Genomic DNA, 23334 nt, shown 5'->3' on the forward strand with positions numbered 1-23334 from the left:
AACATTCTTTGCTGTCCCATTGTCTGTCCGTATAAATAGATTGGCAGGTTTACCAACTCTTGAACATGCAACATAATAATTGTCCATGGGAAAACAATCCGGATTCAGATCTATACCGCATTTTTCTAACGATTGCCCTTGAGGTTTGTTGATGGTGATTGCTAATCGAACATTCCCTGTGTCCCCGTCTTCATTTATATATCCCCCTGTGCCCCCGGCGTCCCCGTTGTAGGTGTGTCCCTGTGTCCTGGTTGTCATTTATATTTCCTGTGTCCCGGTCGTCATTTGTGTCCCGGTATCCCAGTCTGTAATTTCTCTTTGAGTGTCCCGGTCGTCATTTATATTCCCTCTGTCCCGGTCGTCATTTGTGTCCCGGTGTCCCGTTCTGTAATTTCTCTTTAAGTGTCCCGGTCGTCATTTATATTCCCTGTGTCCCGGTCGTCATTTGTGTCCCGGTCTGTAGTGTCATCTTATAATAACATCATATACAAAGCCTTATTTACTTATAATAACGTCAAATGCAAACCCACAAACAAACTAACATGCATATATACAACAGATTTTTATATATGTAGATATAGTTTCTTTTTTAGTTATTTTCTTTTTTAGTTCTTTCTTTTCTTAGTTTTTTCTTTTTTAGTTTTTCTTTTTTTAGTTTCTTCTTTTTATTCATTTGTTTTCTTCAATTTGTCAATGTTCATTCTAACATTGACACTTGGAAAAATCTTTACGTGCAAAGCATGCTAAAGTTCAACAATTTATAATAAACCTCAAACTTTTGGGTATCTGCTTTAAGGTTTTCGAATTATTTTAATCTATTGTCAAAATACATTAAAATATTTGTGTAATTCCCAGTTTTTTTTTAGTTTTTCTTTTTTTTAGTTTTTAGCTTTTTAATAGTTTTCTTTTCTTTTTAGTTTTTTACCTTTTTTTATCTTTTTAGGTTTTTTCTTTTTAGTTTTTTTTTCTTTTTTCAATTTTTTCTATTTTTTAGTTTTTCTTTTTTTTTAGTTTTTTTCTTTCTAGTCTTTTTTTAGTTTTTTACCTTGTTTTCTTTTTTCAGTTTTATTTTTTCAGTTGGTGACATTCTATCTTTTTCAATGTTTTTCACTTTGTCAATCTTCATTCTAACATTGACAGTTGGAAAAATCTTCACGTGCCAAGCATGCTAAAGCTCAACAATTCATAATAAACCTCAACATTTTAAGTATCTGTTTTAAGGTTTTCGAATTACTTTAATCTATTGTCAAAATATTTTGAAATATTTATGCAATTCCCAGTTTTTACATTTTTAGTTTCAGTTTTCTTTTTCTTCTTTATTTCTCAGACGTAAATACATATCGCCGAACCTTTGTTTTTTTTAACTAAAATCTGGTAGGCATTGATGACCTTATCCAAGTCAAAATCCCAAACCCAATCATCATCGCTATCGTTTTCAGTTTTGATACGTTTTGACTCTCGCTGTCCAGGTTGATCTTCATCTAACAGCGCGGTTTTGCGTTCTTTAGCCGTAAGCCTTTTGGCATTAACTCTTTGAGCAGCTTCCTCGGCTGTTTCTTCTGCCATTGTAGGATTTGGTAACATTCTATCTTTTTCAATGTTTTTTAATTTGTCAATGTTCATTCTAACATTGACAGTTGGAGAAATCTCCACGTGCCAAGCTTGCTAAAGCTCAACAATTTATAATAAACCTCAAAATTTTAAGTATCTTTTTTAAGGTTTTCAAATTATATTAATCTATTGTCAAAATATTTCGAAATATTTATGCAATTCCCAGTTTTTACATTTACACCCTCAACACAAAAATTCATACAACTTATTTATATATATATATATATATATATATATATATATATATATATATATATATATATATATATATATATATATATATATATATATATATATATATATATAGGGTGGAGCTTATTTTAAAAATTTTGGAAATATTATTTTCTTACCCCCCTAAGTTGTTCCATATCACATGAAAACATTGTAGAAAAAGTTTCAGCCATTTATAGTAATGTTTAGGGGTAGCTCAAGTACCTCAAAGATTAAGAAAAAAGAAAAAAAAGAAGGATTTCGATCAACTTGTATTTTGCTTTAAAAAAATATAAACAAAATTGTTTAGTTCCTATTTATGGTTGACCTGACAGAGTCTGCTTCCTGCTGTCGGGATAAACTCTGCGGTGTTCATTGACAACTTGCAGCAGAAATTGCAGCTGCGACTCATCTTGGATTATAAAACCGCTGTACTCTTGAATGAGTGCCACTCCTCGCTCAGCGTGGTCATTGACGACTTTGAGTGACCTCACAGTTTCTAACGCTAGCTTGTAGTCGTGTCTATCTTCCCACAAGTCTGGATCAACTGTGAGAAATCCATCCGGAAGATCCATCATTTGAAAAAGTTTTGCTGACTTTGCTGTAACAAAATGTTCCAGGTTTTTATTCTTGGCTGAATCAAGATCAATGGTGATACGCTTGGTATGTTCCTGTTCCTGGTCGTCTTCACTCTGCATGGCACTCACCATCAGTCTCTTCGTCGACGAACTGACGCGACTGTCGAAGAAAGCCAAGCCAACGAGTTCGGGTGACAAATACCACAAGTTACCGGAAAACTTGTTTGATGTGGCCTTTGAGATTGCCAAATGGATGGACGAGTACTCGAGCAGCGACTTCAGCAGTAGTAGGTCACTGTACGGAGCACCTGAGGCTAAAGGTGCAGAGATCCAGGCTTTCAGGTACACACGTACTGCAAACACACACACACGTCATGCAAACCTCTTTCTTCTGTGAGAGTCAGTCTAAACTGAGCCTTGAACATCCAGATCTTTAAACTGTATATCACTTTGCTCATCCATCTGGCATGGTGCATCGCTCCGGGTGACATGAATCGTACTCCTCTCGCAGGAGTAGCACCAAGAAAGATGAGCACAAGTTCCAGGAATTCCTTGTAATCATCCCTCGGCTGGCTCTGTTCAAGGTGCTTGTTAGCAAAATCGATGGTACTTTGTTTGATGTCATCCACTAGACGCGCCACATCATCAGCTGCAATTCCTGTTTCATATTTATCTGTATCTATGAATCTCCAATAGTCCTGGAAGCGTTTGAAGAGTGGAACCTCAGGAGAAGATGTCGATCCCATGCACACTCGAAACGCAGCACCAATGACGAGCTCCATAATATGATGTCTACAAGACAGTGACAAGAGTTCCTTACCTAGCTTCTGCTCCAACAGAACACAAGCACCAGAGATCCTGCCAGTGTTTGAGCTTGTAGTATCGAAACACATGGCTCGGATGTTGCCGGGTATGCCCCAGTCTTCAATAGCTCCGAAGACAGCAGAAGCCTGAGCCTCGCCTGTTCCGGATGGAAGCTTGGCTACTGTGAGTAGCTGTAAAACTTCTTTTCCGGAAACCAAAACAGGCAGACGATCAACCTTCTCTTTTCCAATGAGGTCGGGGATCAGTTTGCCGTCCCAGTGGACAACGAGGGGAACATCACTCTGAAACTTGGCTCTGATGCTTGCAGAACTGTGAATTCGATGTTTTGTTCTGAGTCGGCGAACTGAATCTCTATTCAGAGCTAGTTGGTCAATAGTCATTCCTAAGCTTTTGGCAGTTTCTGCTATGACAAAAACAGCCTTGCGGTCTGATACTTTAGTACGATCAAGAGCTGCTGCTAGTTCAGGTGTAACTACAGCTTTTCGGCCCCTCTTTCTTTTTTGAGTTCTGCTTCCTCCAACAGCCCCCTCACTGTCAACGTCTTCTGCTGCGCTGATCTCTGAACCAGATGTGGTAAGTTCGGCTGTGGAAGCCTCTATCTGTTGTATGTTCTCTGTTTGCTGTCGTCTTTTAAGTGTTTGCTGCTCTCTCTCAGACACCCTTTTCTCCTTGCAAGCTAGTGTTTCATCTACGCCAACCATTGACCCCCGTCTCCCTTTTTCTCGCTGGGCTAACAAGAAATCTTTGTCTTCTTGTATTGACATCGTGTTCAGGGCATCGGCGTGAGCGATGTCAAAAAGATCCTCGAGCCTAGATACGAAGGCCGCCTCTCTCGCCTGTTGAGTTGATGACTTTCGTGCTTTGTTCTTCTTGAGAAGACGCCATTCTTCAAATGCCTGCTCAAGCTTGGTTTGACAGTTTTGATGATCTCTCATTGGAATTCGAGCTTTCCGCCAAAACTTTGCTAGTTCGGTTACAGCAGCAGCCGATGAGTGCCTAATGGTCTCATTCAGTTCAAGGTGGAGATGAAGGAAGAACCCAAGAGCCATTCGCAATGAAGGCAGCTTGCTACCTCTTAATTCAGACACAGAGCTACCAATGAGATATAACTCCGTTCGAGATCTAGTTGCATTTGCTAACATTTTCAGTCTCAATTGGGTCTGAAATAAAAAGAAAACAGAATTTATAATCATGAACTTAGGTAGGGTGAATTTTTTTTAGAAAAAAGAGCAAAAATTGTTCAACTCATTGCTTCTCCAACAAAAGAATAGGCTCAGTTACATTCAAATTCGTCAATCAACGCTCAGTAGTCATTAACGTTATAGAAATCTACTGTCTTGAGACAAGTTAATACACAATTAGCTTATTATTGTAAAAAAAACAACACTGATTACAAAACAGAACTGATACAATATCGCCTCGAGCAAAAAACTACACCAGACTGAGTCTTGGTGTCCGAGACTCTAGTAAGCGCAACCGGTCAAAAGCAAACAAGTCTGAACACGTTCATTTCTGAAGGATGGAAATTTTGCATTGCCGGCTAAATTATGTCTGGTTCTGCTGCAAGTTGTCAATGAACACCGCAGAGCTTATCCCGATAGCAGGAAACAGACTCTATCCGGTCAACCATAAATAGGAACTAAACAATTTTGTTTATGTGTTTTTAAGCAAAATACAAGTTGCTCGAAATCCTTCTTTTTTACTTTTTTTCTTAATCTTTGAGGTACTTGAGCTACCCCTAAACATTATTATAAATGGCTCAAACTTTTTCTACAATGTTTTCAGGTGATATGGAACAACTTAGGGGGGTAAGAAAATAATATTTCCAAAATTTTTAAAATAAGCTCCACCCTAATATATATATATATATATATATATATATATATATATAGAAGATATAATCTGGCGTAACAGACATAACCCACAGACAACTTATTTTTATATATATATAGAAACAACGAAAAAATAAATGTGAAAAGTGTTTACAAAATATTTTTAATAATTTCAACTAGTTTTTCTACGGCATTTGTGATTCAGGGGTCATTCTCAAGTTCCAGTTACCTTATTTAGAAATAAAAAAATCAGAGGGCAACTATGCATCCTCCCCCGCTCCTTTTTTTTCTCAAAGCGTTCCGATTAAAACTATGAGAAGCCATTTAGCCAAAAAAAAAAAAAAATTAATATGCAAAATTTGTTTCAATTATCCGTGTGTGGAGAGCCAAAATCAAAACAGCCATTAATTCAAAAACGTTCAGAAATTAAATGGAAAACGAAGTTTTTTTTAACTGAAAGTAAGGAGCGACATTAAAACATAATACGAACAGAAATTGCTCCATATTTGAAAGGGGTTTTTCCTCCTCAACGCCCGCTCTTTACGCTAAAGCTTTTTACTGTTTTAAAAAGTAGAGTTAAAAGAAAGAGTCAAACTTTAGCGTAAAGAGCGGGGTGTTAAGGAGGAAAAATCCCTTTCATATACGGAGCAATTTCTATTCGTTTTAAGTTTTAATGTCGCATCTTTTATTTTCAGTTAAAAAACTAGATTTTTTTATTTAATTACTTCAAAGGTCATAGGAGTTTGCTCTTTCTATAATAGCTCTAAACCATGGGAACAATTTAAAACCTGGACCCAATGTTTACATACTTCTTTCAAAAGTGACCCAAATAAAAAGTTAAGTGTAATTATCTAAACCATATCTAAGTAAAGTGACGCAGTATCATAGTAGCGTCAGTTATCGGTATGAGGAATTGGTCTACTGGAAAAGGACATTTACTGGCATTCGCATTGCCTAGTGTTTGAAGAAAGTGGTTCTACCTCCCGGATAGTTAGTATCTGAAATGAAGAGGCTAATAGTATTTCAAATTTCTAGCATTTTGTTGGTTTTATTTGTTGCACAGTTCTAAGATGTAGTTCCATTGCTTAGCTACCAAAATACCATCTTAAATAACTTTAGTGGCAAGGAGTAAATTATCTACTGTGGATTTTCTCATCTCTCTTCATCAAGAATCTAGATGTTTTTGCAGAAGTAACTTCTAGGTATTCTTAATTTTAGTTAAGTCAATTTTTTTTAATATCAATATCTAACCTTAAGTTTACGGCCACATTTCTGCTGTAAAATTAGACTTTCCTGGGAATGTATTTACAAAAAAGTACTCCAAAAAAGTATTTAAGTATAAGTATCAAGTACTCAACCAAAATTGTAATTAAGAATCATTGCTAAGTACTCGAAGTAAACTGTACTTAAGTACGTGCTTAAGTTCGGAAGTACATGGCTTGAAGGCTTTTTTTTGCATGATAAAGAATATGGTTAGGTCGTCAGGGGAGAAAATGGCATTAATTCGTTCCTTATTTTTATTGAAGAAGTGAAAAGGAAATCCATTCTAGTACCGCCAGGGTCGTATCCAGTGGGTGGATGTTACCAGGTTTGAACCCCCCAGTTACCAGGTTCGTGTTTCTTTCAAAATGTGGGCAAACCCTGCCCTCGATTAGAGCTTTACCAATACCAGTTTCATCCAAATTATGGTATTAGTGTGTTCGTAATGAAATATGGTATTTGGCTGGTGTGATGTTTGTGATAATTATCACAAATCTTTTAGCAATTAGAAACTTCCTTCTGGAAAATTTTTTTTTGAGAGTGATACAAGCTGGCAGTTGTTTAGGGGTCTGTTTCGTCTCGTGGGAGGATGTTGTATCATCAAAAGATAAAAATAGAAGAAATATACTGCAAATCTTAAAAACCTAACGTAAAAACCTAAAATCTTGGAAAACACTGAGAGTGGAGGGATCGGGATGAAACTTAGTGGGAAAAAAAAGCACAAGTCCTAGATACATGATAAGCATAACCGGAACGGATCCGCTCTCTTTGGGTTAGTTAGGGGGGGGGTTTAATTCTGAAAAAAATTAGAAAAAATGCGGTATTTTTAACTTACGAACGGGTGGTCGGATCTCAATGAAATTTGATATTTAGAAGGATATCGTTTCTCAGAGCCCTTACTTTAAATCCTGACTCGATCTGGTTGACATTGGGGGGTTGGGGTTGGGAGGGGGAAACCTAAAATTTGGAAAACACTGGGGGTTGACATTGGGGGTTGGGGTTGGGAGGGGGAAACCTAAAACTTGGAAAACACTTAGAGTGGAGGGATCGGGATGAAACTTGGTGGGGGGAATAAGCACAAGTCCTAGATACATGATTGACATAACCGGAACGGATCCGCTCTCTTTCGGGTAATTGGTGAAGGGGTTAATTCTGAAAAATTTGAAAAAAATGAGGTATTTTTAACTTACGAACGGGTGATCGGGTCTTAATCAAATTTGATATTTAGAAGGGTATCGTGTCTCAAAGCTGTTATTTTAAATCCCGGTCGGATCTGGTGACATTGGGGGGAGTTTGGGGTGGGGGAACCTAAAATCATGGAAAACACTTAGATTGGAGGGATCGGGGTGAAACTTGGTGGGAAAAATAAGCAGAAGTCTTAGATACGTGATTTACATAGTTGAAACGGATCCGCTCTATTGGGGGGGGGGGGTTAATTCTGGAAAATTAGAAAAAATGACGTATTTTTAACTTTAGAAGGAGTGATCGGATCTCCGTGAAACTTCATATTTATAAGGACCTCGTAACTCAGATCTCTTATTTTAAATCTCAACCGGATCCAGCGTAATTGGGGGGGGCAGTTGTGGGGGAAATCTTAGAAAATACTTAAATGGGTGAGATCAGAATGAAACTGGGTGGGAAGAATAAAAACCTGTCTAAGATACGTGACTGACATAACCGGACCGGATCTGCTCTCTTTGGTGGCGTTGGGGGGGGGGTAATTTTGAAAATTGAGGTATTTGTAACTTACGAAAGGGTGACCAGATCTTAATGAAATTTGATATTTAGAAGGATCTTGTGCTTTAAAGCTGTAATTTTAAATTCCGACCAGATCCTGTGACATTGGGGGGAGTTGGAGAGGGAAACTGGAATTCTTGGAAAACGGGAAAATTGGGGTATTTTTATCTTACGAATAGGTGATCGGATCCTAATGAAATTTGATATTTAGAAGGAATTCGTGTCTCAGAGCTCTTATTTCAAATTCCGACCAGATCTTTGACATTGGGGGGAGTTAGAGGGGGAAATCTTGGAAAACACTTGGAGTGGAGGAATCGGTATGAAGCTTGGTGGATAGAATAAGCAAATGTCCTTGATACGTGATTGACGGAACCGTACTGGATTCGCTCTCTTTGGGGGAGTTGGGGGCAGGGGTTCAATGATTTGGCGAGGCATGTGCTTCTGGACGTGCTAGGACGATGAAAATCGGTAGGCGTGTCAGGGACCTGCACAAACTGACTTGATAAAGTCGTTTTCCCATATTCGACCATCTAGGGGGCTAAATGGAGAGGAAAAATTAGAAAAAATTAGGCATTTATAACTTACGAGTGGGTGATCGGATCTTAATGAATTTTGATATTTAGAAGGACATCGTGACTCAGAGCTCTTATTTTAAATCCTGACCGGCATTAAGCCTTTTATTTTCCTTTTAAATCAATCTATTGATTCATAGAATTTTGTTAGAGCTCATACCATATGATCTCTTGGCTCTTAGCTCTTCTTGCCTCGTCACAAGTGCCATATGAGCTCTTAGCTCTTGTTCGGTTGTTTTTTGTTGTTTTTTTTGTTTTTGTTTTTTTTGTATTCCCTATGCTAAATAATAAATTTTTGGAATTTACTTTAAAAGTATTTTCAAAAAAACTAAAGAGCCATAAAGTGCAGGTCACGCTCTGGCCTTAAAAGGCTGAGGGAAAGGTTGCCCACTTTTGTTTTTGGTAATGTCACTTCCTTTTAAGTTTGGTTTGATTATTTATATAAAGTTGGTTCGTTTTGGATTTCATATATACATTGATTGTTATTTATGTTCTGCTTCAAATTTGAACTATTATGTGGCTCATTTCTGCTAGTCTTAGGTTTTAACATGACTCTTTACTTTTCTTTGAGCTGCCTCTTTTTTAGAAACTTTTTTTCAGTTAAATCTCTACGATAAGCCAGTTTGCTGCAATTGCCGTTTAAAGTTGCCAGTATATGTGCAGAATAATTTCCTGCATTAAATCTCAATCTTAGAAAAAGAGGGGGGGGGTCTAAGGATTTTTTAAGTTGTTTAAATTAACGCAGGACGACTGCAATTTCTTAGATGTATTGTTCAAAGCTAGAGAACGAAAATAACGCGTCTTGATTTTGAACCCTATTGCTAATTTCTGATACCGTGTATTTGAGCTTATATGCTCTGTATATAGCTAATTAGTTATTTTTGTTTTGTTTCAGCAGCTGAATGGTTCAATTGCAGATGGACTTAACTACGAGTACGAAGAGATTACGCTTGAGCGTGGATCATCTGGTCTCGGGTTTTCCATTGCAGGCGGTACTGATAACCCGCATATTGAAGGTGATTTAAGCATATTTGTAACCAAAGTCATCCCGGGGGGCACTGCTGCTGCCGACGGTCGACTGCGAGTGAACGATGTCCTAACTAAGGTCAACGATGTCAATATAGTGAATGTAACTCATTCTTCCGCTGTTGAAGCACTGAAAAGAGCGGGAAATCGTGTCATTTTGGTAATAACTTTTCTAATATTCCTTTACTAATAACATTTCAATCCTCCGTGACTTCAAAACTTTTAAATGACCTGAGTAAAACCAAAAGCCACATTTTTCCTTTTTGGAGTATTGAGTAGCCTAATTTCAAACCCCAGTTGATTTTCTGAGCCAATTTAATAACTTTCATGCAAGTCACGCAAAATCTTTTCTTTGGATTTTTGAGTTAGTTTAAATGCTTCGAATAAGTAAGAATAATGGTATTATCATGCGCGATTTAATATGGATAGTAGGGTAGAGCAGTATCCAATCAAAAGACATATCAGGCTAGTTACCCTCGCTTTTCCGGCTCTTTGCAAGATTACCGGATATGACAAACTCTTTGCTTATCCATCGCAATTTTATGGAGCAATTCTAAACTTTAGAGGTTATTTGTAACGCCTAAGAGGCTTGGCAATGGGTCTTGGAATGCTAAAATGCACTATGAAAATACGCCACTGTCAATACAAATTTCAGACTGGGTGAAAAACAAGCATTGGCAGTATATTGTGAGTTACAGACCTTAATGTCATTTTACAAAAGATTTGATGAAGAAGATGAAGATAAGCCAAACTCTCGCTACTTTAGCTCATTGGAAAATATTTTATATTATATTCTTCAATTATGTACCCTTATTACGGTTCTCAATATCCCATTAAATTTTGCCTCACTATTAAGTTTGACCATCTAGGTTAAAATCACCAAACCAAAGTAGCTCTGAGTTTCTTGCCACATCGCACTTGCTATTATTGAGTGGTTCTGAATACTAGTGATGTTGCAAATAATTTAACAAAGCATAGAGATTGTAGGGATGATGTATAAGGCAGAATATTAAAAAAAAGGAAAAAATGAATACGTTACTCTTGCTGAATTATATAGATGGTAATGTATTACAAGACAAAGTTATTAGCGCAGGGTCAGACCTTAGACATCCGAAATGAATTGAATAAGCTTAGCTAAGTAAGGAAAGAACAATACTTGTCCTTACTTACTTGTATTAGGACACGAGCTCTTCAGATCTCTTTGGTGCTATGATTTGACAGACGGTTGAGTGCCAAGCCGCTCGATCGATTGTGAAAGGGTGAAATTTTCTAGCCAATGTTCGTCCCATCTGCGACCATGGCGACGAAGGCGCCAATCGGCTCTAGTTCTGCCTTTACCATATTGACCCAGGTCATTACTTGTTCACAGCGCCTCTTCTTCCGATGTTTGAGGGGTTTACAGATAATTTTCTTTAGTCAGGGCTTCATCTAGAATTATATCAGAATTATTAAATCAGAATTATGAGGTTTTTTTATTAGTGCTGCAATGCCGTAACTCTGGTAGCAACGCAATGTATTTTGGGTATTATTGACTATTACTCTGCTTAAGTTTTTTCTTTGCTCATCTTCAGACTAACCGGCTCCGCAGTGACAGCAACGCTGCATTGTGTGGCTCGGTCTCTACGGTTCTACATAGTCACGTGTCGTTTACATAGTCAAAATCGCTGATGGAGAAGGTAGGGCTCACCTTGAAGCCAGTGACAGAATGTGTGGCACACATCGTTTCCCAATCGACAACGGATTTAAAAATCATAGCCCTGCTTTATTCCAAAGTCGATGTCGAAGAACAAGGATAATTCTCTGTCCACTTGTACACAGGCACGAAAATGGTGACATTATGCCTAAATGAGACGTACTCAGGGAACCGTTTTTTCTTCATCGCAACCCAAATGTCATCACTAGCAATCGAGCTGAATACCGTTATGAAAATCAATGAAAATGGCAAATGTAAATTGGTTATGCTTCAAGTAATGCTCTATAATCTTTGGGACCGTGAAGAGTGGGTTGACGCAGTCCGTTCCAGTTCCAAAGCCCGCTTGATTCCAGCTTGCGGCGGTGTTCCTTGATTTAGCCGAAAAAATTTAGGAGGACAATGGCGAGTATCTGGGCAACAATACTTATGAGTGACACTTCCCGTTAGCTCTTGCATTCAATTGTGTCCGCTTTTGAAAAGGGGGATGATATTTGAAACCTTCTAGTCATCCGAAAGTACCTCCTGTCCTCGTGTCTTCTTAAGCAGTTTCGAAGATGCTGTACAAGAAGCCTCAGACTTGCTTTGTACAACCTTGTACAATCGATTTTTACCGAGAATGTTTTTTCATATGCGTCTGATTCAGTTTTTTATGCTGTGTCGTCTGTTGACAACGAAAATTCCATCTATAATAGTTACATGGCTAAAAAAGAAAAACACACCTCGTAGTATATCTGATAATTTTATATCAGAGATGTAAGTTACACCTTATAATACATCTCTGATCTAGTATAAAAAATAACAAATTCTGAGTCATGTGGAATTATTTGGTATATTCCTTAAAAATTTGCACCATCAAATCAGTTTTTATTGTCTCCTGAAAAATTTGATTTCTCCATTATACCCTTATACCAGAGCTCCACCTCTGCCGCAGCAGTGCTGGGCGACGAGGTTGCTACTTGACCCTGTAAAAAAAAGCCCGGCAAAAAATGTCGATTCGAGGCCCTATGTGCCAGCAATGGCTCAGGAGCATCTTTGGCTTTGTTTTTTTCCTATCACGGTTTAGTACACATTCTCAAAATGTTCTGCCCATCTCTGATTTGCAACTTTCCTTATCACTAATTGTAGTCTCGTTCCTATCCTTGACTGGGATTAGAATAAAAAGAACTAGTTCTTCAACTGATAGTAAGGAGTAACATCGAAACATAAAACGAACAGAATCCCTGATATTGTGTCAATTCCTGGTGCTATATAATTTTCCAATTACCTTATTGCTGTCAGAATTTCTTCATCAGCGGGTGCTAGTTTGCCCCATTATATTGATCATCTGGAGAGACAGGGACATTGTAGAAAATGTAGTGGATAGTGGTAGATCTGCTTGAGGATTTAAGAGTTTCTGGAAGTGCGTGTCCATCGGTCGATAATCTCATTCTGATGTTATGATGTACGACGTTCAAATCTTACAGATGTCGAATTCTCGGACCTCTTACCAGTGGACTCTTTGAGCAGCTGACACAGCTTTGTATTGTCTTATGAACCGGTTGTATTTGCATTTCAACCGTCATATTTTTTCAGTAAATCTATGTTTTTTCACCTACCCTACTGATGGCACAGCCTATGAAGGTATTTGTATCCTGGTGAATGATGCAATGGTAATATACTTTTTTTTTTTATCTGCAAGGTGGAATAATCCCTTCCAATATTCAACGTCTTCGATTCCGTTTTACTTTCCCCAGAGTTTCACTTGTGACCTCTTGGATCGTGTTTCGGAACTCCTCCTAATCTTTCTTAACCATCAACGTGCTTGAGTTCTCATCTTCCAGTAGCTCACTTGGGTGCTCGTCCTTTATGACACTGAAAAGGTTTGGAAGCTTAAGACTGAAGTATTTCGTTGTCACTTGGGGCGTGTAATATCGAATCTTCTTGGTGTTTTTTTTTTTTCCGTCAACGTACTGCTAGTTTAATCTTTATGAATATTTTGACTAATGAATGGTCTGAACCGCTCTTGGAGCCGGTATCAGGTCTTCTCTGCGCTCTGCAGTTCCAGATTGAGCTTCTGCATCGAGAAGACACGAGAATTAGTCTGATTGAGAGCATGGCCATCTATCTCTAAACCTCCAGGTTAATACATGTAAGGACTTGTGTCTGAATATGGTGTTTGCTCCCACAAGGCTATTCACTTGGACAAACTGAACAGTTCACCGCCCGTGTCATCATATCCGTGCATAGCAACGCTCCAATCCCCAGTTACCAGTCTGTTGCCAACGTGTTCGTTCAAGTCATCACCGATAACAAGGACGCCATGGCTTGGGGTTTTTCTAACACCTTCGTTTAGTTCAACCTAAAATTCATCTGTTGTTTGTAAAGAGCTGGCTCTTGTAGGAAAACAGACTACCTACATTGTGATGTTGAACAGTTTGCTTTCAAATCTAGTTTTGTGAGACAGATGCGATTTATTCTTGTTTCTGGTACAGGAATATGCCAGTGTCTAGGTGTTGTATTTCCCCAGCTATAAAAGTCAGGGTTTCTGAAATTTCATCAAACTGACGTTCCAGCACAACTAGTGACTCGGTTCAAATCCAAGTCTTTCTCACTCTCCCATACTCTCTCTCTCTAGCTCTCTTTCTATTTTCTTTCTTTTTTCAAGGCTTAATGCTTCTTGAAAATTCCTACAATTTCTCAAAAGTTGCCTAAACTGTTCATCGTTTTTCAAATGACTTTAAAGACAAATTCTTTTATCATTAATTGGTACTGTTATCTTTTTTAGTATAATTTGAATGTTGTATAAAAGTTTAGATTCTAGATTAATAGATGCATTAATGTGCATTAATCGATATCTTAGAAAAAATAGTAATTATCTTTTACTTTAATTCGTGATTAAATAAACATGCCCACGCGGACAATCAAAAAAGATTATATTCCCATAAATTACCCTCCAGTGATAAAATATTTTGCGTATATTACCTATTAAATTGTAATTTAATATTTCTTGTTTATTACTATACATTAGTCCATAATTATATGAATATGAAATTAATTACTTTAAATTTAAATCATACCTTCTAATCTTAGGAGATCTGATTTAAACGTTGGCGTTGCTAATTTAGATAAAGTTTGAATTAATTTTACTAACAAATAATTTCATTCTGGAAAATATTATTTCTTTCCTAATAATTTTTTTTGCAGCAAATCCGCCGTCCAAAAAGCAATGGATTTCTGAGTAAACCCCATACTCCGTCCCCTCATCCTCCTCATCAACTTGAAATTGAGCTATCTAAAGGCTCTAAAGGTCTTGGTTTCTCAATCGCTGGAGGAATTGGGAATCAACATATCCCTGGAGACAATGGCATTTATGTCACTAAAATTATGGAAGGGGGAGCTGCTCATCTGGACGGAAGGATGGCCGTTGGAGATAAGCTTGTTGCTGTTCGTAATACAACGGTAGGACTTACCTGTTTTTCTTCTTTTTTTCATGAAAGTAGACCTTTTTTTTATTTATTTTTTAACTAATAAAGGCGGGTTACCAATTAAAACTAGTCTACATCTTCGGCGTAGATTTTAATTCTGACTTCAAAGATGCGATAAGAATTTTACAACCACTCATAGTTGTTCTACCAAATAATTAAATTGCAACGCCATCTATGCACCTTGTTCTACGACTACTTTGACCTACATCATGGCTACTGTTTTCCAAAACATTTCCGTTGTATACTGTATTAATAAACAAAGTTGGAATTGCTTGCAGCTTTTTATGAAACGAGAGAACACAAAAAAATAATGCCTAAACGCCATTGAAATTTAACTTATACATAAGCTATATCGGTTAAAGTATTAGAAAGATGAACTTATATTTTCACGATATGTTACATCAGAACTGATGCAAGACTAGAGCTTATACTACTAAACTCCAACAGTGGGTAGAATAATATCAAGAAACCCGAAATGATTCGGATTCCTTTTGAGCAGAATATGTGTTTTCCCCTTAAAAGAAGGTGCATAAAGTTTGTTGTTTTCTAATGTCTTTGTTGACGCAACATATGCAAATACGACTCATTAGAATCGAAATTAGATACGATTCAGCGACGGTGGAATTGTCGGGGAGATATTTTCTGGGTAGGGGGGTTTTACATGGGAAGAACTTTCTAAGGAGGAATTTTCTCAGGGGTGGGAGAGAATTCATCTATTGGGGGGGGGGGGGGGTTGCGGCATTATTTGAAAAACGATCGGGAATTAAATAAAAAAGTAATTTTTTTCTACTGATAGTAAGGAGCGACATTAAGCCTTAAAACGAACAAAAATCAATCGATATACGAGGGGTATTTTCCCCTCCTCTGTAGCTCTTTATGCTAATGTTTGAAATTTTGACCCATTTCTTATAGAACGACTACTGAAGTACAATTTAATTAGAATACAAAGTCTTTCTAAAAGATTTTGGAGATTATGGAGATGCACATTTTGTTCTGCGATGGCCGAAAAAGGTTTCAAATATACTATCTAGTTATATATCGCTATGTGTGATTTAATTAAGTCATCTCATTTGTATAAGAACTGCTCGCTCCAATAGCGTTTTCGCTTTTTTTGGATTTTTTTTTCTCAAACCTCTTCTTTTAATTCCCTTTTTGAGTTTCGATCTGCGTTTAGTCCTGAGGTCAAGGGATGGAGAAATATATGTAATATATTCCACATTCTGTCCTAAGATTTAGAGCTGAGTCAGAGCCTGGAGCTACTGATTCTAAATACCTAAACAATAGCATAAACCTCCCACTAATTGTTTTTGTTTCAGTTCTAAAACTGCCGAGATGAGACGGTTAGAAAATTAATAACAACGGGTGTTCAGAACCCTTTAAGATGAAAAGGGTCGACTTTTTAGACCCATATAATTCTTGTATGTAAATATGTCATGCTTAAAGTTACACGCATTTAATTAAAAGTTGTATCTGGTTTTGGGAAATATCCTAAAGCTCTTGCATATGCATGGCTGTTCTTGAAGAGTGTAGCTCAGCATTGGATTTGAATCTTGTTTAGACTTAATTTCCAAGCTAAATCGTATTGGTGCATTTTGTATTTCATGTCCAGTATTTTTTTATTATTATTTTTTTTTACTAATTTCATGTTGATAAATAAATAAGTCCCTGTCTCTCTTTCGAAAGCTTGACCTTACTATATGTAAAAACTAATTGGGCATAAGTATCTTCTTGTTTCTGGTTCAGTTCCTGCAATGAAAGGTAGCCTTAATTTTATGTAGGATATATGCTTATTTAAATCCTTTTGTCTAGTGCTGTGGTTGACAGTACTTTAGATTTATCATAATTACAGAAAACGTTGCAACGACCATCTTTTTTTTTTTTTTTTTTATAAAATTATGGTTTCACGTAAACAACTGCCGTGTTAGTTTCAGAATTTTTTTTTTTGATGTTCATACAGGCATTTGAGAATTAAAGCTTGTGAAAAAATTCAAAAGAAAAATAACTCCGTAAAAGATATAAATAAAACAAGTTTTCATGGAGTCAAAATTGAAACAAGAATCGAATTATGTTTGGACTAAAACTGAGCCGCTTAGAGTGCTTATTTTACTCTCAAAACTTGTTACTTGCTCTTATAGTACTTGCTAAAAAAAAAAAAAAAATAAGGATTGTCTGCTCAGAAAAATTGCAAAACAAACTTTTAGCTCTTGAGACACAATAATTATTTTAATAACCTGAAGTTCCCAGCTAGCTTACACACTGCATGCTAAAGCACGAACAGTAAAAATAATGTCCTGAATGTTTTTGCTTAGAATCCTCAAGTGTGGTCAAGTGTAGTTCTGAAACATGGACGCTCCGAAAAACGTAGGAAGATTTGCGAAATGTTTTCCAGAGAAATTTCCTATGAATTGTTTTGAATATCCGACTGACTGGTCGCATCTCAAATAGTAGGCTGTGCGAAAAGTATGATTCAATCCCGCTTTCTAGGGCTATAATGAGAGAAAGGTTGAGATGGTTTGGGTGCGGTCTGCGGATGAAGGATGACATATTATCAAATATCTTCCTTGTCGGCCAACCACCTAGGGTCAAAGGAAAAGCTGATCGTCCTCGTCTGGGTTAGGAGGATATCCTAAGGAAAAATTCAAGGGAAATGGGAGCCTCCTGGAAAGGTGTAAAGACGTAGGCTTTAAGTATATTGGGATGGAGGAGGAGTGTTTGTAGCTGTGTTGGCCTTAGGTTCAAAAATTGGGATGTTTTTTTTTATTATTTGCCGCCCTTCCGATGCTTTTTTATCTTGTCTAAAATTTAGAGCAATGGACTTGTCGTTTGGCATAATGCCTAATTTTGGCATTAAATTTTTTTTCATATTTTGACATTATTAACCTGTTTTAATTCTTAGGCTGGCGAGATATCTTTCGAAAATGTCACACATGAAGAAGCCGTTGCTGCTTTAAAAGCCACTACTGATAGAGTAATTTTAGCGATTCAAAAACCAGAGGGTGGATCTCCCTATGGAATTATCATTGGAAATGACGCACCTCTATTACCCACCGTAGATAGTATGGTGATGCCTCCCTCTCCACCACGTAAGATTTTTTATTGTTGCAAAAATAGTTATTAGAAATATTCAGTGAGCTCTGACAGCAACTAGATCGTTCTGTGTACGTGAGTTTTAACATGTTTTGGTGATGTAAGAAAACAAAATCAATAATAGGCAATTAACTTCATAAATGTTGCGGGAAATGAAAGAATCTGATTTGTGGAGAGGTGATGCTTGACAAGAAAAATTTTCTACAATATTTGCGTGGATCTTTCTAAAACAGTTTGCTATGAGAAATCACTTGTAAAAATAAGCCAAATATTGTAAACCGTAGAATAATTTATTAAAATTTTGATTACACCTAGAAATTCGGTTTTTTGGTCATGATACAAAAATTTTCTTCTTTTCAAAACAAAAGCTGTGTAATACAAGGTTAAAAACATAGTTGTTAAAAAAGAAATATATAAAATAGCATTCGTGATCAAGTGAAAAGTTTTATCCATTGATTTTTCGGTCCAATTTCCAATACGACGATGGGGCTTTTGTAATTCATGTGTTAAATAGACGAATTTTATTCTCGGGTAAATCTTATTGCATATGATTTTTGGAAACGATACAACTGAGAGACGACTTTTACTAGGAGGTGGAAAAACCGCAGTTTAATTATTCTAATATTTTGTCATCAGGACAGTTGCAACTTTTCCAATTGTCAGTTTCTACAAATCTGCTTCAAAGGACTAGTAGACTTGGTTATGCTAACTATTTTGAACATTAAAGCCCTTCCTGGTCTGGCCCAAAGGAGTGAGGGATCGTAGAGTTTTTGAGCGGAGGGCAAACTTTGAGAGTTTTTGAGGGTAGGGGTGGGTCCCTTTGTATCGTCCATTTGCGCATGTGTGCTTGCAAATGTTCTGCGGTCAGTGGACCTAAAAATCGTGTCGTACCGGGGCAGCTAAATTTATGGTATTTTGAGCGAGATTGAGCTATTGTCTTGACACTTTGTCCTAAGGAATTTACCAAAAGCTGTGAGAGAACATGGGTTTAGGCGGAGAGTTAAAACTATTGTAGACTTAAACAATGCATTGGATTTTGCGTGTCATGAGTAAAAGTGTTGATTTGGAAGGTTTAAGAGTCTAGGTGGCAAATTTAAAATTGAATTTTAATGTTAAGAAGGCTATTTCACCGATATTAGGGATAAATTGGATACATATTTTATGTTAGACGCCAAGAAAAAAGACGAGTCAATTACTTCACTTTCCTAGGTAGCATGTAAACTAATAAAAAAATATTCATAAGACAAAATGACAAAAAAAAGAGCGTGTTGTGTTTTTTATTGTTCTTCTTTTTCTCTTGTTGTCGAAAAAAAAAGGTTAGAAGGATAGGAAGATAAATTTCAAAACTAAGATTTTGATACGGCAAGCTACTGTACTGGTGGTTTTTTAAAATAGTTCTGAAATGGGGCATTAGAAAATTGCTAGTTATTTCCCAAGGATTTTTCTAAGGATAGTTATTAGGAACGTGCTTAAGAAGTAATATATCAAAGAATATATAAAAAGTGTGGGAAGTTTATGGGAGGCATTATGGAATGAAAGTCGGATAGAGGGAAATTTATAGAAAAGGAATGTACTCTGACCTTAGGTGACTTGGTGATGTGGTGAGTTGATTGTAGCGCAATGTTCTGAAAATTCAAAGTATGATACATAAGTGTTCAGGTTACTTTATTAAAATTCACATGAGAGCAAAATAGGGTTTTGAAAGATTTCCCGAGAGCTTTTTTTCAAGGATTTGAGCAAGAAAAAAGTGTAGAAATTATATTTTGCAGTCGAAAAATGCAACTATTTTCTTGAAGCAGTTGATCTTAATGAATTGTACGTAAGGAGCGTATGGTGGAAATGCTAACCAGAACTTCTTAAAAAATTTAGTTTTGCTAATAATACAAACTTCAAACAAATTGGTTTTTTTATAATGATTCAAAACATTTAAAATTACTTAACGATAGAACTCACCTTCAAAATAAAAAACCTTTGATTTTTGTAAGGGGAAAACATCCCTAAAAAGAGGAATGATCTCCATGAAAATCATCCAAAATTTTGTATTTATTTTGAGAAGGATAATCTTTCTTTCTTTCTTAAAGAAATTAATTAATCTCTAGTCTCCCTTCATTCCCAGGAAAATTTTTGACTTAAATTTTCACATTTAAATGACTACTAGTGCAAAACAGAAAAAGACCGGGGGATTATGAGCACCACCAATAAGTTACCCAATGGGGGAGGGAAAGCTTTTTGTAGCTTTGTTTTAACAAGATTTAAACGGTAATATTTTTAAATTTCCTATTTATTTGCATATTCATCGTCTTCTTGTTTTCCCGTTGGTGGTGGCATTGCCCCGCTGGCTCTCTTGCTTGTGTCAATGAGGAAAGTTTCTATAGAAATATTTCTTCTATTTCTTTAAAATATCTTCTTTTGTTATAAGAAGTCACTGCGAGAACCATAGATACGATATCCATGTAATTTCTTTTCAGTATTAAATAAAAAAAAAATAGTTTTTTTAACTGAAAGTAAGAAGCGACATTAAAACTTAAAACGAACAGAAATTACTCCGTATATGAAATGGGTTGTCCCCTCCGCAATCCCTCGCTCTTTACGCTAAACCTTCTAATTGTTTTAAAAAGTAGAATTGTGGCAAAGAGTCAAACTTTAGTGTAAACAGCGAGGGATTGCGGAGGGTACAACCCATTTCATATACGGAGTAATTTCTGTTCGTTTTAAGTTTTAATGTCGCTCCTTACTTTCAGTTGAAAAAAAACTTGTTTTTTTATTTAATTTCTGAACGTTTTTGAATTAATGTATGTTTGATTTTGGCTCTCCGCACATAAATTATTAAAATGAAATTTGTATATTAATTCTTTTTTTGGCTAAATGGCTTTCTCTTAGTTTTGATCAGACGATTTTGAGAAATAAGGGGTGGGGAAAGAGGCCTAGTTGCCCTCCGATTATTCGGTTACTTAAAAAGGCAACTAGAACTTTTAATTTTTAACGAACGTTTTTATTATTAAAAAATATACGTAGCTTAAGAATTAACTTACGTAACAAACTTTTATATTCTTATATTTTTATTACGTATAGGAGGAGGTTTGTACCTTTGTTAATACCTCGCTCTTTACACTAAATCGTAAGTTTTGTCCCAATTCTTTAAGAATGACCCCTGAATCAGAAAGGCCGTAGAATAAACTGTTGAAATTACTAAAAATACTTAAGCATAAAGAGCGAGGCATTTATCTCCTCCTAAATACCTCGCTCTTTATGCTAAAGTATTTTTAGAACCCCTAATATGCGTAATAATCTCTGTTCGTTATAAGTTTCAATACTACTCCTGACTTTCCAATTGAAAAAAACTTGTCATGTTTATTTTTTCATTGTTTTTTTATAGTAATGCTAGAAAATCCGGCGCCCTTTTCATTGAATTTTTCTTCCCCCATGACATTTTCCTCCAAGGAAAGATCCTCCCACATATCCCTCTCCCCTCAACCCCACCCCCAAACCAAAAAAATCCCCCTGAAACGTTTGTACACTCCCCAATAACCATTACTATATGTAAACACTGGTCAAAGTTTGTAACTTGCAGCCCCTCCCCCAGGGATTGTAGGGGAGTAAGTCATTCCCAAAGACAGAGTTATTATGGTTTCGACTACGCGGAACAAAATGGCTATCTCAAAATTTTGATCCGTTGACTTTGGAAAAAAATTAGCGTGGGAGGGGGCCTAGGTGCCCTCCAATTTTTTTAGTCACTTAAAAAGGGCACTAGAACTTTTCATTTTCGTTAGAATGAGCCCTCTTGCAGCATTCTAGGACCACTTGGTCGATACGATGACCCCTGAAAAAAAAAAAAAAAAAAAAAAAAAAAAACACACACCCGTGATTTGTCTTCTGGCAAAAAATACGAAATTCCACATTTTTGTAGATAGGAGCTTGAAATTTTTGCCATAGGGTTCTCTGATACGCCAAATGCGATGGTGTGATTTTCGTTGTGATTCTATGACTTTTAGGGGGTGTTTCCCCCTATTTTCCAAAATAAGGCAAATTTCTCAGGCTCCTAACTTACAAACAGTTCGTGGTAACGAACTGTAGTAAGGAGCGACCCGGCTTAATAGTAACCAAAACTCTAAGAAATTGAATTTTAACATCAATAGCTACACCAAAAGAATCGCATTTTAATGCTGATTTTAAATATATAAGTTTCATCAAGTTTAGTCTTACCCATCAAAAGTTACGAGCCTGAGAAAATATGCCTTATTTAAGAAAATAGGGGGAAACACCCCCTAAAAGTCATAGAATCTTAACGAAAATCACACCATCAGATTCAGCGTATTAGAGAACCCTACTGTAGAAGTTTCAAGCTCCTATCTACAAAGATGTGGAATTTTGTATTTTTTGCCAAAAGACAAATCACGGGTGCGTGTTTTTTTTTTTTTTTTTTTTTTTTTTTTTTTTTTTTTTTTTTTTTTTTTTTTTTTTTTTTTTTTTTTTTCAGGGGTCATCGTATCGACCGAGTGGTCCTAAAATCTCGCAAGAGGGCTCATTCTAACGGAAATGAAAAGTTCTAGTGCCCTTTTTAAGTGACCAAAAAAATTGTAGGGCATCTAGGCCCCCTCCCACGCTCATTTTTTCCCAATGTCAACGGATCAAAATTTTGAGATAGCCATTTTGTTCAGCATAGTCGAAAACCATAATAACTATGTATTTGGGGATGATTTACTCCCCCACAATCCCTGGGGGAGGGGCTGCAAGTTACAAACTTTGACAAGTGTTTACATATAGTAATGGTTATTGGGAAGTGTACAGACGTTTTCAGGGGAATTTTATTTTGTTTGGGGGGTGGGGCTGAGGGGAGGGGGCTATGTTGGAGGATCTTTCCTTGGAGGAATCTGTCATGGGGGAAGAAAAATTCAAGGAAAAGGGCGCATGATTTTCTAGCATTACTATAAGAAAACAATGAAAAATAAACATGAAAACGTTTTTTCAAATGAAAGGAAGGAGTAGCATTGAAACTTAAAACGAACAGAGATTATAACGCATATGAGGGGTTCTAAAAATACTTTAGCATAAAGAGCGAGGTATTTAGGAGGAGATAAATACCTCGCTCTTTATGCTAAAGTATTTTTAGTAATTTCAACTATTTATTCTACGGCCTTTCTAATTCAGGGGTCATTCTTAAAGAATTGGGACAAAACTTAAGATTTAGTGTAAAGAGCGAGGTATTAACGAGGATACAAACCCCCTTGTATACATAATAAAAATATAAGATTATGAAAGTTTGTTACGTAAGTTGCTAATTTGTAAGTTACGTATAATTTTTACTAATAAAAACGTTCGTTAAAAATTAAAAGTTCTAGTTGCCTTTTTAAGCAACCAAAAAATTGGAGGGCAACTAGGCCTCCTTCTCCACCCCTTATTTCTCAAAATCGTCTGATCATAACTAAGAGAAAGCCATTT

General features: G+C 36.5%; 1 protein-coding gene across 9 annotated transcripts in view; it reads left to right on the forward strand.

Moving 5' to 3' along the window:
- The window catches only part of LOC136037117 (disks large 1 tumor suppressor protein-like), a 328881-nt gene that overhangs the window by 190437 nt on the left and 115110 nt on the right, over window positions 1-23334 (forward strand). For 7 of the 9 annotated variants that reach the window (XM_065719595.1, XM_065719596.1, XM_065719588.1 and 4 more), the window contains 3 exons: window positions 9521-9811; window positions 14528-14782; window positions 17705-17891. In XM_065719595.1, the coding sequence (XP_065575667.1) occupies window positions 9521-9811; window positions 14528-14782; window positions 17705-17891 (733 nt within the window). The remainder of the gene's footprint in view (window positions 1-9520; window positions 9812-14527; window positions 14783-17704; window positions 17892-23334) is intronic. The other 2 variants (XM_065719589.1, XM_065719592.1) reach the window with 1 other exon arrangement.

This window comes from Artemia franciscana, chromosome 16, assembly GCF_032884065.1.
Source record: "Artemia franciscana chromosome 16, ASM3288406v1, whole genome shotgun sequence".
NCBI classification, from domain to species: domain Eukaryota; kingdom Metazoa; phylum Arthropoda; class Branchiopoda; order Anostraca; family Artemiidae; genus Artemia; species Artemia franciscana.